The following is a 17,155-nucleotide window of genomic DNA, read 5'->3' as shown; positions in this document are numbered from 1 at the left end:
AAGTCTATATCATACACATATTGTTAGGCTAATGCTGTGAAAATTATCTTTGCCTAGAGAGAAGGATGTTTGCCCATGATAGTAGCTTTGGGTTAAAAGAGTGAGTAGCTCATGAGAGTTATTATTGGTTACCCCAAATGAGTTATTAGGAATTCATGCTGTTTATTAGTTCATTATTCTTGAATATATATATATATATAATTAATACTCCTCTGCTTTCCTTTTCAGGTAGAAGCTTTAAAAATGGCCCAGAGTCTTCACTTTACAGAAGAGGTTCGATCTACAAAATGTCATCTAGGTGATTTTAAGGTTAAGATAGAGTTTGACGACCTGAAGAATAAGGCCCTTCATACGTGCAGTTGCTTGAGTTCCCTTGTTAGTCAAATTGAGAGGTAAAGCATCTGTTCCTCCTTGTGTTAATTAATATGATGCAATGTGACAAAAAGCACCATGATATGTACTGCCTTGTGTTATATGAATAGCTTAAGTTTCCTTCTCAAGCTATGGCTTATTTAACTATGGTGTCTACATGTGAGCATTATTATATATCTATAGCTTATTTAATCTGATTCATTATGTATCTCTTTTATATCTCATTATGCAGGTCTTATCACTGACAACTTGTTCTTCAGTAACCTAAGCGCTAAACTTAATGACTGACAATGCATGTTTTCTTTTTCATTTTTTGCATCCAAGTAATAGACTACAATATTTAAGGAGCTCATTGCATTGAATTATTTTTGCAGTTTCAGCTTCTTAAGTTTTTGTTTGTGTTTTAGTGCTTAAGAGTCTTTTTTTTTATTTTCTTTCTAAAATTCATGTTTCTTTATGAATAGTATGTCTACTAACATACCATGCTAACTAAGAACTTTTTTCTGTGAATAATTGCAGTTTACTTTAAATTTACCATCATCATCTCCTGTTGTCTTGACTATTGAAAATCCTTGTGCAGGTCAACTTCTTAACCATACGGGTAGGTTTTGAAAACTGGTATTTATATTGACTGCTGCCTGTATGCATCTTTCTTAGCCAAATTCTAAATCATTTTCATGATATAACCAGCAAGGTATCAGTTATTTCAATTATAGTGTCCCATAGTTGCAGTTCACAACTCATGCTTAGTGGAAGTTTTCCTTTGGGTACTATAAAGTGCTAAATATCATCTCTGAATGTAAATGTCTACAGAATTTGAAGCTCTTCTCCTTATACAATGATAGCACTGGTCTCTATTCGTCTTTTTTTTTTCTTTTTTTTTTCTCCCTCTGTAAAAACCATGCTCGGATGATGTGGTATTTAATCAACCTTTTAATCATTTGCCTCATTAAATGGCCTGTCTCATTATCAGCCTTTTAAAACCATTCTTTGTTGTTTGCTAGAAGGATGATAAGCTATATCTGTTGCTAGAAGAATGACAGAAAGACCAGTTGTGGTGGATGAATCTCCAGTCCATTTGCTTGGTTCTACAAAGTAAGATTAGTCAAAATGTACACAAACATGAGTTATTTACTTCTTTGTAGTTTTAGTTTGTAAATTAGTAAGTTATTTTCTTTTTGAATACCAGTAAGGCAGCGAATGGGATTAAGAAACCAGAATGCTGCGAAAAAATCTAGGTCCAGAATGCTATTTGACAGATTAATGGAAAATGAAAAGAATGAGGTTAGTATTTGGTTTTTTTTTTCTTTGTTTTTTTCTAAAATGCTTAGTATTAGTTTTCAGCTGATAGTGTTGAAGACCTTTTTGCAATTGTATATATATACTAGGGCAACTTCTTATAACAATAAGTACATAGATAAATTAAAATGGCTAGACCCCTCTTAACAATCAAAAATAAACTGACACTTGGTATGAAGCATGCATAGGATAAGTTTTTGAAGTCATGATATAACATTGTCTCCAATTTCTACTCAGGTTATTGTTGTTGATAACTACTTCACTGGCTCCAAGGACAATCTTAAAAAATGGATTGGTCATCCCAGATTTGAGCTTATTCGTCATGGTACATACACTTTGGTTTATTCATAATGTTCTTTCAAGTAGTTTTAGTTTACTTGTCAAGAGTCTTTGCAAAAGCATGTCTTTGATTGGAATCATGATGTTGAATGCTTATTTTCCTTGTTATAGATGTCACTGAAACATTGTTGGTTGAGGTTGATCGGATATACCATCTTGCATGCCCAGTAAAGGCTGTGCTAAAATAAACAAAAATAACTGTGACAGTAAAGGCTTTCAAAGTTTAAAGGTTCACCAATCATCATCCAAAATGTCATACCATTGTACTTGATTATTGTGCAGTGGAGGGAGGGATTGTGCTTGATGAGAGATTTGCTTCAGTGATTTAGTGACTGGGTCTAAACTTGATTTCAATATGAAATTGTGCAGTCACCATTGCTAGAAGAGATGATTAATTTCTTTTTTTCCAGGTAAATTTCCCTCTCCATTTTCTTCTCCTTTTCCATCAAATTGTGTTTACCAATTGCACAATTATATTTTCCTTTTCATGTCATCGCAATTATGATTTCCACTGGTTTGATTCATTTTTTCTTTCGAAGCTATAATTTTTGTTCAAGGAGCTCGAAAGAAATTTAGTTTTGACACTCATCTGAGATCTTTGCTTGGAACATTTTACCATAATTGAAATCTATATTTTTGTTTTTGCAATTTTTTTTTCCTTCTAAGAATTGGTTGGGTTGGTTTTATTCTAAGAATGACAATTAGGATCACAATAGTGGTGTAACTTTGAATAATATCAAGTTATGAACAGATATAAAATGGAACATAAGTAGAGCAAATGAACTGTAAAGACATTTTGGTTGAGTTTTTACTTTATACTGTTTGGTACTTTGGTTTAATATGCAGCTGATTTGCTATAAATGGGAGAAAATGATGGATTAATTTCATGATTTTGTTCTTCTGCATTTGCAGGGGTCCATTCAGATGCAATTGTCATGATCGAAACAGAAAGAGGAAGACTTTGAGAAATACAAAGGTAAGGCATGCTTATGCAGATTTCCAATTAAAGTTTGAGTCCTTGAATTGAAGATTTAGTATTTTTTTTTAATTTTCAGGTCTGGAAGATTTGGAAATTATATAAGGGGTTCAAACCAAGTGAGTCTTCTCTGACCTGTATCTTTGGTTTAATTTGGTTTGTTAGATAAGTTGCCAGATTGATGCAGAGACAATGAGTTTGGGTACAAGTACAATGGCCAGCAGTGACTAAGTGAGTTCTTATCTTTGATATTTCTCTCCTTCATGATTGATATAACTTTTAGTTATCTTTTGAACTTCTCGGAGAAGAAGAAGAAGAGAGAGATGGAAGGAAACAAGAGGCAGAGAAGAGAGAGGTAGAATTTTTACATTGAAGCTGCTCAGATCCCATCATTTGTTTACATATAATTCTGTGACCTTTTTTCTTTAGGTGCCACATGTTGTGTGCAAGTGATTGGGGGTGTTTAGAGTTTGGTTTTTCATTTAATTAGTTGCTGTCTTCTTTTCTTCTTTGTTTTGGAAAAAATTATGTGGCTTGGCTGAATGCTCATGGTGGAATGCTTATTTACTGTTAGTATTCTTAATAATTCATGCTCATGGTGCAACCTGCGATATTAATTATTGGAATTGGGTTATGGTGTAACATTGAAAAAGGGTGATATGCAAAGCCATACATGATATATCAATTTTTTTTTTTTTGATGTCTTAGGTTCCGGATGCAACTAGTGACCATGAAATTCGGAGGGAGTCTGTAGGAGAAGAAGGGAATCCAGATTCAAGCAGTGATAGAGCAATAGACTGAGTTTCAATATGTTATTGCATATTTTTGTTAAGTGTTACTCTTGGTTGTCTTCATTAGGTACTTGGTTTTGGGCATAACTTAATTTGTACTTCTTCTAATTACCTATACTGATAGTGCAACAACTTAATTACATTGCAATGAAATAGATGAGTTAATGAACAATATATGTGTTGTGTATTGATATTTTTATCCCATTTTTGGATATTGCAAAAATACAGGTTTTGTTAAAAAAAAAAAAAACAGGTTGGCTACTAGCATCGGTGAATTGCCGTAGCCAAGAATATATTTCTATATAACACCACACCGAAGCTACGGCAACGAGACTGTAGCAAAATTTGCTATTGAAAAATTGGCGGGAAGCAAATCAGTTTGGCAGCAAAAAAAAATTGGCGGGAAACAAATTTGGTAGGAAACAAATTTTGGCGGGAAGTAATATAATTATCTTAATATTAATTATGCTGCGACGGAAATTTGCCGTAGTATATTTTGTAATGGCGACGGCATTAGGGGTAGCATGAAACCGTCGCAGAGTAAGTGTCGCAAAGCTCTTTGCCGTCGCAAAAGTGGTCTGCGACGGCATTTTGCCGTGGCTAAAGATATTGGCGACGCCACCAACGGCGTCAGAAGCTTTGCCGTCGCAGAGCCGTCGCAAATGCTTTTTTGCGACGGCAAAACAGCTTTTAGCTACGGCAGGGAGCCGTGGCGATTGCAATTTTTTTTTGTAGTGCTAAGGCTACATTCGGTCACTATTCTGGCCAAAAAAGCTAAATCTAAAATATAAAAAAAAAATTCAAGGCAAGTCTATTACCAAAAAGATCATCACTATATATGATTGCAACCCTTGAAATCATCAAAGATCATCACTATGATTGCCTTACATGACGTTTTTAGTCGGAATAGTGACCGGAGGTGGCTCTAGGTACCATTTAAAATGAAATCGAAAAGTTCAGATACTGGTTGTGATCAAAATTGAAGTTCAGGTACCATCGATAAAATTTAGGTATAGTTCAGGTATCATTTGTGATAATAACCCTAAAAAAAAAACTTTATGAGTAGGTTAGTAAGGTAGCTATGTATTCAAGGGCAGTTCAGTGTTGATAACGAAATAGTCAGATTAAGGGTGAAAAATTGATAACACGATTTAATTGAATCTATGTGTTAATATCCGACATGAAGTTTAGCGAATTAGGTTGGATATTTCTTTTCATATTGGTTTACGAAATTTAACCATAGTCAACTGCAGCCTTAGCTCAATTTTGTAGGGAGTAGTGTGAAACTACTCATCTTCAGATTTCAAAGAGAAAACAGAGAAAGGAAAGAAAAAGGTCAGTTTCGTAATGTAGATTTACTGTTTTCAAATAGTTTGGCACTAAACCCTGACTAGTACAGCTCCATTTTAATTAATTGAGTGAAATTGATAGTTCAATATTCCTGCTAACTTCAGCTGCTTAAACTGATACTACTGGAGAACTTGCCTGTTCAATGTTCATGGGCCTTTTTTGTAGGTCTTCACATGAAACCATCCCCGGCCTTGGAATGTGTATCAATATCTGGGCATAACAAGGTACTGAAGAGGTATCGCAAGAATGAATATGAAAAGATATTTCAGTGTCTTTTGTTAAGATATTTCAGTGTCTTTTGTTAATAAGTACCAATGCAACTTGGCGACATAAAAGAAAGATTTTTGCTGTGGGTATATTCATAGATTCTAACCTTAATCACCACTCAACCCCAATGTCGACGTTAATCGAGTAGTATGTTAGAATTATCCAATCAAAGATTCAAACATAAGAATAAAGATTACACAAATTGCAAATAACGACTTTTATTTTTCTCCCTCCTGCCCAGCTCCTCCTTTTCCATGCATATATACTTATCTTTCCCAATTAGTACTGGAACCTCTCAATCAGTTGAACGTACAGCAGAGGAGAAAGTGTTCATCAATAGGGTTCATTAACTATGGTCTATAATTCATTTACCAAAAGAGAAAGATCTACAAACAACCTGACCAGAACCAGCAAAATGCCTAGTGCATGGCTCAATCTAACTGCATTCACAAATGAGGAGCCTAGCAATTGTTCCCCAACCAATTTAAATTTTTAGTTCATCTTGTAACATAATTTCATAACCAAAATGGGTCGCTCAATAAATAGTCTTGAACAGTTTTTCCCTATAAAAAATAGAAGCAAATTAAAAATTGATCATCTAATTACTATGATCAAATGAAGGACGCGTCTGCAAGAAAAAATATATATATTTCTTATCAAACTTGTCAGTTTGTTTGACAAAATTAGATTGATGGCTAAACAATCTCCATTTTAATTAATTTTTGCTCAAATGATGTTTAAGAGATTATCCATATGATGAATAGATAGAATCATGAAATTATCCGATCAACCAAAAGAAAATTCAGAAAATTTAGTTGGAGAAAGTTGTTAATATTTCTCCACCCCAATATGCAAATATAAAGTGAACAAGAAAGGATTTACTTGTAGATGATCTGAGTACTGCATGAGTCTTTTTCAAGGTCGTGGCCCTGATAGCGAGGGTGATGCTGCATTGTAGCTCACTGTCGAAGGCCAAGGGTTGGGAAAAATCCAGAAGGGAAGTGGATCATAAATTGTCCACTTATCAAAATATTGGTGACCTGGTAATGGCTCGACAACCTTATCTTTTAAATTGTATACTCCTATATCATGACCGCCTTCCTGACCATTAGCAATGTACTTTAAACTCATCTCATAAGAATTATCATCTGTAAAGTAAATCGAGTTTTCTTGACACTCAGGAAAGACTCGGGAGGATACTGACATTGAATGATTGCCTCCCAAAAACAGAGCCCGGTCATGCAAATATTCCACTTTCTCCCACTCTTTACTAGTGGAACTCAGCCTAAAGATATGAAAGTGCAAGGTTCTATATGGGAACGTTTCGCCTTCAATAGTATTCACTATAAATCGCCAAACAAATAAAAGGTCGCCCGACGACTCCACCAAATAATGTTGAACATCAAATTTGGCAAAGGGAAAATCTTTATTTATCTCAGACTGGTCTGCAAAAGGGTGAAGATCAAAAATTTTGGTGGGAAAAGATTTCGTCATGTCCCAAACTCCAACTGAACCACCGGATGTCAATGTGTATAAATGGCCATTGTGGAAGATAATATCACTATAGTGATCAGACTCGTCTCCTAGGTCAGTCCATGTACATCTGTTGTTCCCATGCTTACAAAATGCAAGTCTTCCTCGCAAGTTGTGAGTTATCACAACAGCAAAGTCCTTGTTGCAAGACGGGTTACAAGAAGTGACAGCTTTTCCCATCATATAGCCCTTCAGTAAATTGGTATTGCGCGCGAACGACTCATCGGAGAAGTTGGGGTGAGTTTTAATTTTGGCAAAGTGAGGAAGAGTCCAAAGCGATGGGAGTTTAATCCTATCTTCAGTAAACGGATTAAAAAGATCCAGTTTTCCTGTCCCATCCATAAGCACCAGCCATCCGTGTGATGAACCCACACACCAAGCCTCCGGAAAATCTCGAAACACGTTTTTGAGAGTGAAAGTATTGTTCTCTGCAAGTCTGAAGAAGCGGCGAGTATGGAGATCCTTCTTTTCTTGGCTAGGGATCATGAGCAACGGAGTTTGCTCCATGACTTTGTAACATGGAGAAGAGATGTAAGATTTGGCTGCTCGATTCCAAGAAGGGCAAACGACTTTAAAGCGAATGGTGTCTACCGAACCAAGCTTTGTCGTGATGAACCCTTGATGCGCTCAAAGCAAGCGCATAATTTAACCCTGAAATGTCATTAGTAGTATAGAATAAATAGGGATCGTTCTATTCCGGGGATTGAGGGTACACCTGTCATTGTCAAACAATTAAACAATTAAAATCAAAACAAAGTATAATATTCACACATATGCACATTATTTACGAATTAAAAGGGGGTTTTTGATTTTTGGTTTTTCTGAAATTAAAACTAAGTTAATAAAACAATTAAAATGCAAAAACATAAAATTATAAATGGAATGCAAGAACAAAGATCAAAATCGAAACATATGATTAAAATTAATTCAAGTTCATCATTGTTCATCATAGTCATGCAAGAGGAATTGATCATGTGAAACGTTAGAAAGCAAACAATTTCCCATATTTTACTTTTCAATGCTAATTAATCTAAGTGAAAGCACATAGACTAATCCTATCAAACATGCATTCAAGCCCTAGAAAGCTAGTCAATCATACATGTCTAACGCATTAAGCATCTAGAAAGGCTATCAATTCAAATGTGCAACTTAGTATGAAAAAGTCCACCTAATTGCAATCTTCTTTGATTAAATTCGGTTTTTGTACAAAACCTTTACTACTTATTGATTCAAGAACACAAAACCAAAAAGTTGATTCATGTTCTTAAATTCGTAGCACCAATTATATAAAAACCCTAGGTGTTTGCAACCACATAAGATTAAAATACAAAAGTTATCTATCATGCAAATTTAATCAAACACTCACACATAAGCAACCATAAATCGCAAAACATGAATCTGAAAATTAACAATTATTCATAGAATTTCAGAATTCGAAACTTGTTCAAACACATGTGTCAACTAGGGCATAACCAACGAAAATTACAAAGCAAAGGTTACAAGGAGAATCGGATTACACCAAGAGATGGAGATGGGATGAATGGTCTCTTGAATTTCGAAAGCAATCTTCAAGGATGGTGATGGATGATGTGCACGCCTTGTCCTCTTCTTCCTTGGCCTTGCTTGAACTTCGTGGTTGCCCTAGAGGATGGAGAAGAACACGGCTAAGCTAGAGAGAGTTTTCTGATTTTTTCTAAAGTTGTAAAACGCAAAAGTGGGGGCGGCCCCTTGACGTTGAGAAGAGGGGAGACTATATAGGGAACGGCAACTTGGTCTCCAAGGCCGTGCAAAACCCTAGAGAAACTCACGGCAACAATGTCTAACTCCACATAATTTCCTCCAATAGAATCTTGCCAAGTAAGCCCTATGACATGTATCAACCAATCACATAATTTTCTAGAATATTTCCCTTGATTTTCTTGCCGAAATACCATGATAATATTCTGATTTTATCTCTTGAAATTCGGCAACAACTCCTTTAGAGAATATAGGAATGTATCTAGACTTCCTTTGAGAGCTCTTTGTGTTCAACACATATTCTCTTCCCTTAAAAGTCTCCCAATAAAATCTCCACGAAATCTTCTTATTATTTTCTGATTTTCACGGCAAGACTCCTTCTTTCTCTCTTGCTTTGGACGGCAAACCTTTCTAGGGTTTCTTCCATGCGTCACAAACCCTAATTGCTTGGGCCTTGATGGGCCTTGATCCATTTTGCCGAAAATTCAAAGTATTCTTGGGCTTCGTTGCTTCATCTTCAAGCCTTCTTATTTTCCAACGCAAAACACTTCATTTCTTTCATTTCTTTTCATAGTTGCGTTGGAAACTTCATTGGTAAGCTCTCCTCCATTTCGCAGGGTTTCCTGGTTGCACTAGGAAAGCTTGTTTCTTCATTTCTGCTCAAATGTGTGGGCCGTTATCTCTCATATTTGTTCGTCTTGATGTTCGCAGGCTCCTCTTTCCATTCGTGCGTTCATTTCCACTTTTTAGCTCGGAGGTCCTGAAAATAGAAACTAGTATGAGAAATAGAAACTTTCCTAATTTGAAAAATAGAAACTTACTAAAAATGAAAAATAGAAAGTTACTAAAAATGAAAAATAGAAACTTGCCAGAAATGAGAAATGAAAACTATAAGAATAGAAACTTTCTAAAAATGGAAAATAGAAACTAAGAAAAATGGAAACTTTCTACAAATAGGAACTTTCCCAATCAAAGAATGGAAACTTTCCTAAACAGAGTTTTACTAAGGAAATGGCGCAAGAAATGTAAGGAAATGCAGTTAAAACGTCGCATTAAAATGCTCCTATCAAATTCCCCCACACTTACCTTTTGCTAGTCCCTTAGCAAAATCACACACAGACTCAACGAAAATTTAAAGACTCAAACACATACAATGACTCTATTGCCCTTCAACTTTTTGTCTCAGCAATCTCTTACTTTCACAACACCAAGATTAGCACTCAACCAAGAATCAATGTGAAGCATTCGAGAGTTAATTAAAGCATGTAATCCACACATACACAAGTAGGACTCGGTTGTAACAATGGTGATGGGTTTAAGCTTAGCATGCTTCAGACAAGTATGATTCAAATCTCACAAGTATATCCCTCTTTCTTCTCTCAGATTATGGCAATGCTTAAAAGCTTATTCACTCATGTATATGTGAAAGATAAACAAAGTGTATCACATATAAAGAAACGAAAGCACATAAATATTCTTTTAAAGATCTCATGAAGGATATCAACTACTTCCACGAATGGACTGCCATAGGTTCAACTCTTGTAACTCATCTCCACATCAAGGGCTGTCCCATCTTAAGGATCAAGAAGGTCCTCTCTCTCAAGGGTTGTAATGGGGCTCAGGCTCAAGGTTTAAAGAAACGAAAGGTAAGGATTTATCAAAGTGTCCTAAAAACCTAGTAGAGCTCATATGAATGTAGAGATCTCGAAAATTCCACCAAGGCATTTCAAAAACGTCACTTCCCCATATAGGTCACATAAAAGGGCCAAATGTCTTCATGTTGGGCCCAATCTTCAATGTAAACTTCCCTTGACTCTAGTGAAATGGACAAAGGCCAAATTTTTCTGTAGTGGGCCTTCAATTTAAAGCAGAACTCCAAGATCACTAAGTATAGGGGACTAGAATCCATAAACATATATTTTTCTTTCTTTCCTTTCTTTTTAGCCGTATACATTTTTCTTTTCCTTTTTCATTTTTCATTTTTTCACGGCTTTCACATATTTTTTTTTTTTTTATGGACAAGATTCCCCCACACTTGAACTTTCACCTCTTCTTATCTTTCATTGTTAACGCCAAAAATCTTCAAATAAAGTCTCAATTTAGCTCCACTAAGTCCTTAGGACAAAGGGTAGGGTTATAGCTATACTAAGGCTTAGGTTAAAGACTTTTAAGGGTGATGAAAGAAAAGGCTTAACGTAGGCTCAAAGGGGTTTATCTAGGGGAGTCCCACGACGGGCACAATTAGGGACACAAGTTTATTTGGCAATGGTGGTAATTCCTAGAGAACCTCTATCCCTTCCAGAATCAGGGCCATGTATTGATATTACGTCTTAACAAGCACAAGAGCGAATTCTAGCATTCTCTAGTCCATTAAACTTAATCTATGGCAAGTAGTCAATCAAGATGAAAGAATAATGAGATCATCAAAACATCGCCAAGAAATTAAGAATATATTTTTCATTCACTCCAAGAAAAGGGACATGGGCACAAGTATCTCACATAGGCTTTATGAATCAAAACTCATCTTAACATGCTCATATTCTGTACCAAGGTCACGAGATCCATATCCACTACACATGCATACATTTTTCATATATCTCAATTAACCAAAGAATACCATGTTAAAATCATCTCAATATTGTGATCCTCTTTTAGCCATAATTTCAGAGATACAGAATCATCCTAGACAGTTGAAAGGGCATCCTAAGACTCAAAACAAAAACAAAAGCAACGAAATTTTTTTGTTATTTTTATGACTTTTTTCGATTTTTTTGTATTTTTCAATATATATGACTCAAAATAAAAGACAAAAATGTAAATCCCTTCCCCCACACTTAAATATTGCATTGTCCTCAATGTAATCAATTATAAGCATGCAATGAAACACTTAAGCATATAGAGATGGAATTTACGAAAGTAAAGTGCAAAGAAAAACAGAAGTTACAAAAATAAAGAAGTAGGGAAGAAGAAGAAAATCTGCGTTGAAGGCTCCTCCACAGCTACTTCTGAATTGGGTTGCCTCCCAAGCAGCGCTTAATGTTTATAGTCTTTCAGCCTAGACTTGGTTTCCTCTCGTCCTCAGTTGGGTGGGCCTTCAGAGCCTCCTTTTGGGTTTGGAATTGTGTTGCTCGGAAGCCTACCAGTTTCATGAAACTTGGTCATGAAGTCCACCACTTGTCCCATCTGCTTTTTGAGTTCAGCAATGTCCTTGGTGTGGTTCTGTTGTCCTTGTAGCAAAGTCTGTGTGGCACTAGTCAATGCCTGAGTGGAATTAGTCAATGCCTCAATCGTCTTATCATAGTGGGAATTTGAATTCCCTACGTTCTGTTGAGGAGGCATGTAAGGCCTTTGAAAAGAAGGTCCTTGGAATGAAGGTCCTTGAGGACGTTGGAAACTCCCACCAAGAGGGTTCTGAACATTCTCATTGTTGGTCCACTTGAAGTTGGGGTGGTCCCTCCATCCAGGGTTATAGGTATTCGAATATGGATCATACCTTGGACGTTGGGGACCCCCTTGGTTCCCTTGATAGCCTCCTATGGCATTCACAGACTCCCAACCACCATTCTCACTTAGTTGAGGACATTGATCCGTAGGATGTCCTTGGGTAAAGCATACCCCACAAGCAGAAGATCCTCCATGGCCTTGAGTAGTCGCTACCTTGTTCACAAGAAGGGTGAGTTTGCTCAATTGATCCGCAATGGCAGGACTGGTGCTCACCTCATTGACCCTACGAGTGGTCTGTCTCACACCCTCATACTGTTGAGTGTTGAGGGCACGATTTTCAATAAGTTCTTTCCCAGCAGCAGGTGACTTATCCACAAAAGCTCCTCCAGCTGCAGCATCAAGCATTTGCCTTTCCAAAGGTAGGAGTCCTTCATAAAAGCAAGTAAGGAGGGTCTCATCCTTCATCTGATGTTGAGGACATTGCGCAAGTAAGGAATTGAACCTCTCAAAATAGGCAGAATAGGACTCATCTGGGGCTTGTTCAATTCCACTGAGCTTCTTCCTAAGTGTGATGACCTTTGAAGCTGGGAAGTATTTTTCCAAGAAGGCCTTCCTCATTGTTTCCCAAGAGGTGATACGTCCAGCAGGAATCTCATATAGCCAATCTTTGGCTCTGTCAGCTAAGGAAAATGGAAATGCCTTCATCTTCAGAATGTTCTCATCTGCTCCTTGTGGTTTCATGTTAGAACACACAACCTGGAATGCCCTAAGGTGCTTGTGGGCGTCCTCCATAGGAAGTCCATGGAAAATAGGGAGTTGGTGCAATAGTCCACTCTTCAGTTCAAACTCTGCTTGTCTTCCTGCTGCAGGGGCAGGGTACACAATGCCTGTAGGGGGTCCTCCCTCGACTGTTGCTGTGGATAGTTCCCTAATGGATGCCATTCTCTCTTCTTGAACTTCTTCAGGTGGTGGTGTAAGTGGTGGTGAAGGTGAAAGAGGGGAAGTAATTTGTGGTGATGGTAAGTTAGGCGAAATCAAAGGTGATGGTGAAAGTGGTGGAGATGGAGTTGGTGTAGGTGATGTGGATTCCTCTGAAGGATCTAAGATTCTTTTCCCTTGCTCGTTGAATGTATATGGCTTGAATTGCAAGGGAGAAGGTCTTCTGTACTCAAGTTGTGGAGGATTCTTCAAACGAGCAAGTCTTTCTTCAATCTCTCGTATGGTAGGGAGTTTAGAGGACTCGGACATTCATGGAATTCCTGAACAACATTAAGATGTACAAAAGTGAGTAACTTACGAAAACAAACAAAATACAAGTTAATATTTTCATACAAAAACGTCACTATTCACAATGCAACAAAAGAGACTTACATTTTGTACAAGTAAGAGAAGTAAAAACAAAACCAAACAATTTACATGTGAAGGGTATGTACAAGTATTTTATTACTATTTTTTTTAGAACTTATAAACATCGTTAATAACTCAATTGATTCCAAGTTGTAAGTCGAGCCCAATAGAAACCACTACTATTGGTGAGCTACGATATAGGGATAGTCGCCTAGACATAAGTCTCTTTCCGTGGTTTCAGAAGCCCAGATAGCCAGATTAAGAGGTAAGTGAGAGGGAGGACTCATTTTGGTGATACTACGGAGGCTACTCCCTCATTGAGGTTTACGCCCCTATTGGCTACTTCCACATTGTGGTTTACGCACAGTCTATAGTATCTCTGAGATCCAATTTGAACCCATCACCCAGGGTCTCAACCTAAGACACCATCTGTAATGCCCCTTACTCAGTTTGGAAAGTACTCATGTGTTAGACTGTTCTCCTAATGCTAATAAAGGCCGCCCTCAACCTCATAAGACCTTAGAAAGGTACCAATGAAGGGTTAAGGCCAATATTAACAAAAGGGCCCTTGTCTACTCATACGATTTTACACACTTATAACAATCAAATAATTAACAACATTTATAAATCAATTTTTTTTTTTTTTTTTTTTTTTACTTTTTCTTTCTTTCCCTTTACGAGTATATTAGACAAATTACACACAAAACTTTCACACAAAACACATGTACAAAACGTCACTATTCACAATCATATTTTTTTTTTTTTTTTTCTTTTTTTTTTTTCTTTTTCCGATTTTTTTTTTTTATTTTTATTTACAATTATTTTCAACACTTAGGTACGGGAACAGGGAATCTCGTTGTGCAATGGGGCTGAAACAGCTACCCTTCCAAGATTATGTTTAATCCAATATACCTTAAGTGCCACAACAATTTCTTACATTTTCTTTTTGCTATAAATACTATTGATATCGAATTTAATTCCAAGCGGTAAATCAAGTGGACGTGCGGCCCAAGTATAATCGTCTAGACACAAAGTCCCTCCTACATCCGTTGAGCAACCTTACTGAAATGGCCAGGTAGGGGAGGGCGAACACAAGAGGTAGGATCCATTTTGGCATAGGCTACTCCCTCATTGAGGTTTACGCCCATTTGTAGCACTTCTGAATCCAGAACCCGTCATGAACGTTGTCCCCAGCCTAGACACCATCTCACATAGGATATTCTTACTAGGATGTAAAAGGTCCTAAGTGTGTTAGACAGTTCAATGAATGTTAATAAAGGCCGCCCTCAACCTTAAGGGACCTGAACTAGGTACCAATAAGGGGTTTAGGCCAATATTAATAAACACGACTTCACCTATTCCTTCTTTAATTTACAACCTACAATTAAACTCGTGTTCAACAATAAAAATAACAACCTAAGTAATTAATTAACTAATTTTCGACAATTAAAATAATTAACAAGTAATATATTTTTTTTTTTTTTTTTCGGTCACAATATAAACAAAACATTTAACAATATAACAAATGATTTTTCAATCCCCGGCAACGGCGCCAAAAATTGATGCGCTCAAAGCAAGCGCATAATTTAACCCTGAAATGTCATTAGTAGTATAGAATAAATAGGGATCGTTCTATTCCGGGGATTGAGGGTACACCTGTCATTGTCAAACAATTAAACAATTAAAATCAAAACAAAGTATAATATTCACACATATGCACATTATTTACGAATTAAAAGGGGGTTTTTGATTTTTGGTTTTTCTGAAATTAAAACTAAGTTAATAAAACAATTAAAATGCAAAAACATAAAATTATAAATGGAATGCAAGAACAAAGATCAAAATCGAAACATATGATTAAAATTAATTCAAGTTCATCATTGTTCATCATAGTCATGCAAGAGGAATTGATCATGTGAAACGTTAGAAAGCAAACAATTTCCCATATTTTACTTTTCAATGCTAATTAATCTAAGTGAAAGCACATAGACTAATCCTATCAAACATGCATTCAAGCCCTAGAAAGCTAGTCAATCATACATGTCTAACGCATTAAGCATCTAGAAAGGCTATCAATTCAAATGTGCAACTTAGTATGAAAAAGTCCACCTAATTGCAATCTTCTTTGATTAAATTCGGTTTTTGTACAAAACCTTTACTACTTATTGATTCAAGAACACAAAACCAAAAAGTTGATTCATGTTCTTAAATTCGTAGCACCAATTATATAAAAACCCTAGGTGTTTGCAACCACATAAGATTAAAATACAAAAGTTATCTATCATGCAAATTTAATCAAACACTCACACATAAGCAACCATAAATCGCAAAACATGAATCTGAAAATTAACAATTATTCATAGAATTTCAGAATTCGAAACTTGTTCAAACACATGTGTCAACTAGGGCATAACCAACGAAAATTACAAAGCAAAGGTTACAAGGAGAATCGGATTACACCAAGAGATGGAGATGGGATGAATGGTCTCTTGAATTTCGAAAGCAATCTTCAAGGATGGTGATGGATGATGTGCACGCCTTGTCCTCTTCTTCCTTGGCCTTGCTTGAACTTCGTGGTTGCCCTAGAGGATGGAGAAGAACACGGCTAAGCTAGAGAGAGTTTTCTGATTTTTTCTAAAGTTGTAAAACGCAAAAGTGGGGGCGGCCCCTTGACGTTGAGAAGAGGGGAGACTATATAGGGAACGGCAACTTGGTCTCCAAGGCCGTGCAAAACCCTAGAGAAACTCACGGCAACAATGTCTAACTCCACATAATTTCCTCCAATAGAATCTTGCCAAGTAAGCCCTATGACATGTATCAACCAATCACATAATTTTCTAGAATATTTCCCTTGATTTTCTTGCCGAAATACCATGATAATATTCTGATTTTATCTCTTGAAATTCGGCAACAACTCCTTTAGAGAATATAGGAATGTATCTAGACTTCCTTTGAGAGCTCTTTGTGTTCAACACATATTCTCTTCCCTTAAAAGTCTCCCAATAAAATCTCCACGAAATCTTCTTATTATTTTCTGATTTTCACGGCAAGACTCCTTCTTTCTCTCTTGCTTTGGACGGCAAACCTTTCTAGGGTTTCTTCCATGCGTCACAAACCCTAATTGCTTGGGCCTTGATGGGCCTTGATCCATTTTGCCGAAAATTCAAAGTATTCTTGGGCTTCGTTGCTTCATCTTCAAGCCTTCTTATTTTCCAACGCAAAACACTTCATTTCTTTCATTTCTTTTCATAGTTGCGTTGGAAACTTCATTGGTAAGCTCTCCTCCATTTCGCAGGGTTTCCTGGTTGCACTAGGAAAGCTTGTTTCTTCATTTCTGCTCAAATGTGTGGGCCGTTATCTCTCATATTTGTTCGTCTTGATGTTCGCAGGCTCCTCTTTCCATTCGTGCGTTCATTTCCACTTTTTAGCTCGGAGGTCCTGAAAATAGAAACTAGTATGAGAAATAGAAACTTTCCTAATTTGAAAAATAGAAACTTACTAAAAATGAAAAATAGAAAGTTACTAAAAATGAAAAATAGAAACTTGCCAGAAATGAGAAATGAAAACTACAAGAATAGAAACTTTCTAAAAATGGAAAATAGAAACTAAGAAAAATGGAAACTTTCTACAAATAGGAACTTTCCCAATCAAAGAATGGAAACTTTCCTAAACAGAGTTTTACTAAGGAAATGGCGCAAGA

General features: G+C 36.4%; 2 protein-coding genes across 8 annotated transcripts; one reads left to right on the top strand and one right to left on the bottom strand.

Annotated features, from left to right (window-relative positions):
- The first annotated feature begins 234 nt into the window (after positions 1-234).
- Positions 235-3,949, top strand: LOC133710565 (UDP-glucuronic acid decarboxylase 5-like). 7 transcript variants are annotated; one of them, XM_062136668.1, is made up of 8 exons: positions 235-392; positions 892-1,467; positions 1,562-1,656; positions 1,909-1,996; positions 2,380-2,420; positions 2,923-2,986; positions 3,152-3,217; positions 3,695-3,949. In XM_062136668.1, exons 3-7 carry the CDS (start codon positions 1,643-1,645, stop codon positions 3,215-3,217), a joined length of 273 nt encoding a protein of 90 aa, XP_061992652.1. In that variant the 5' UTR covers positions 235-392; positions 892-1,467; positions 1,562-1,642; the 3' UTR covers positions 3,695-3,949. The 7 variants fall into 7 exon arrangements, 4 of the variants coding, with proteins under 4 accessions (XP_061992652.1, XP_061992650.1, XP_061992651.1 ...); XR_009846736.1 differs by lacking the exon at positions 235-392 and having other exon boundaries at positions 1,272-1,467; positions 3,066-3,341; XR_009846737.1 differs by lacking the exon at positions 235-392 and having other exon boundaries at positions 1,304-1,467; positions 3,152-3,341.
- Positions 3,950-6,309: 2,360 nt separating this feature from the next.
- On the bottom strand, positions 6,310-7,434 carry LOC133711782 (putative F-box protein At5g55150). Its single transcript, XM_062137874.1, has one exon. The coding sequence runs from the start codon at positions 7,432-7,434 to the stop codon at positions 6,310-6,312; it is 1,125 nt and encodes a 374-aa protein (XP_061993858.1).
- Positions 7,435-17,155: the final 9,721 nt, after the last annotated feature.

The sequence above is a fragment of the Rosa rugosa genome, chromosome 5 (genome assembly GCF_958449725.1).
Source record: "Rosa rugosa chromosome 5, drRosRugo1.1, whole genome shotgun sequence".
Classification (NCBI taxonomy): domain Eukaryota; kingdom Viridiplantae; phylum Streptophyta; class Magnoliopsida; order Rosales; family Rosaceae; genus Rosa; species Rosa rugosa.
Note: the sequence above shows the minus strand (reverse complement) of the source record. Positions and strands in the feature narration are given on the sequence as shown.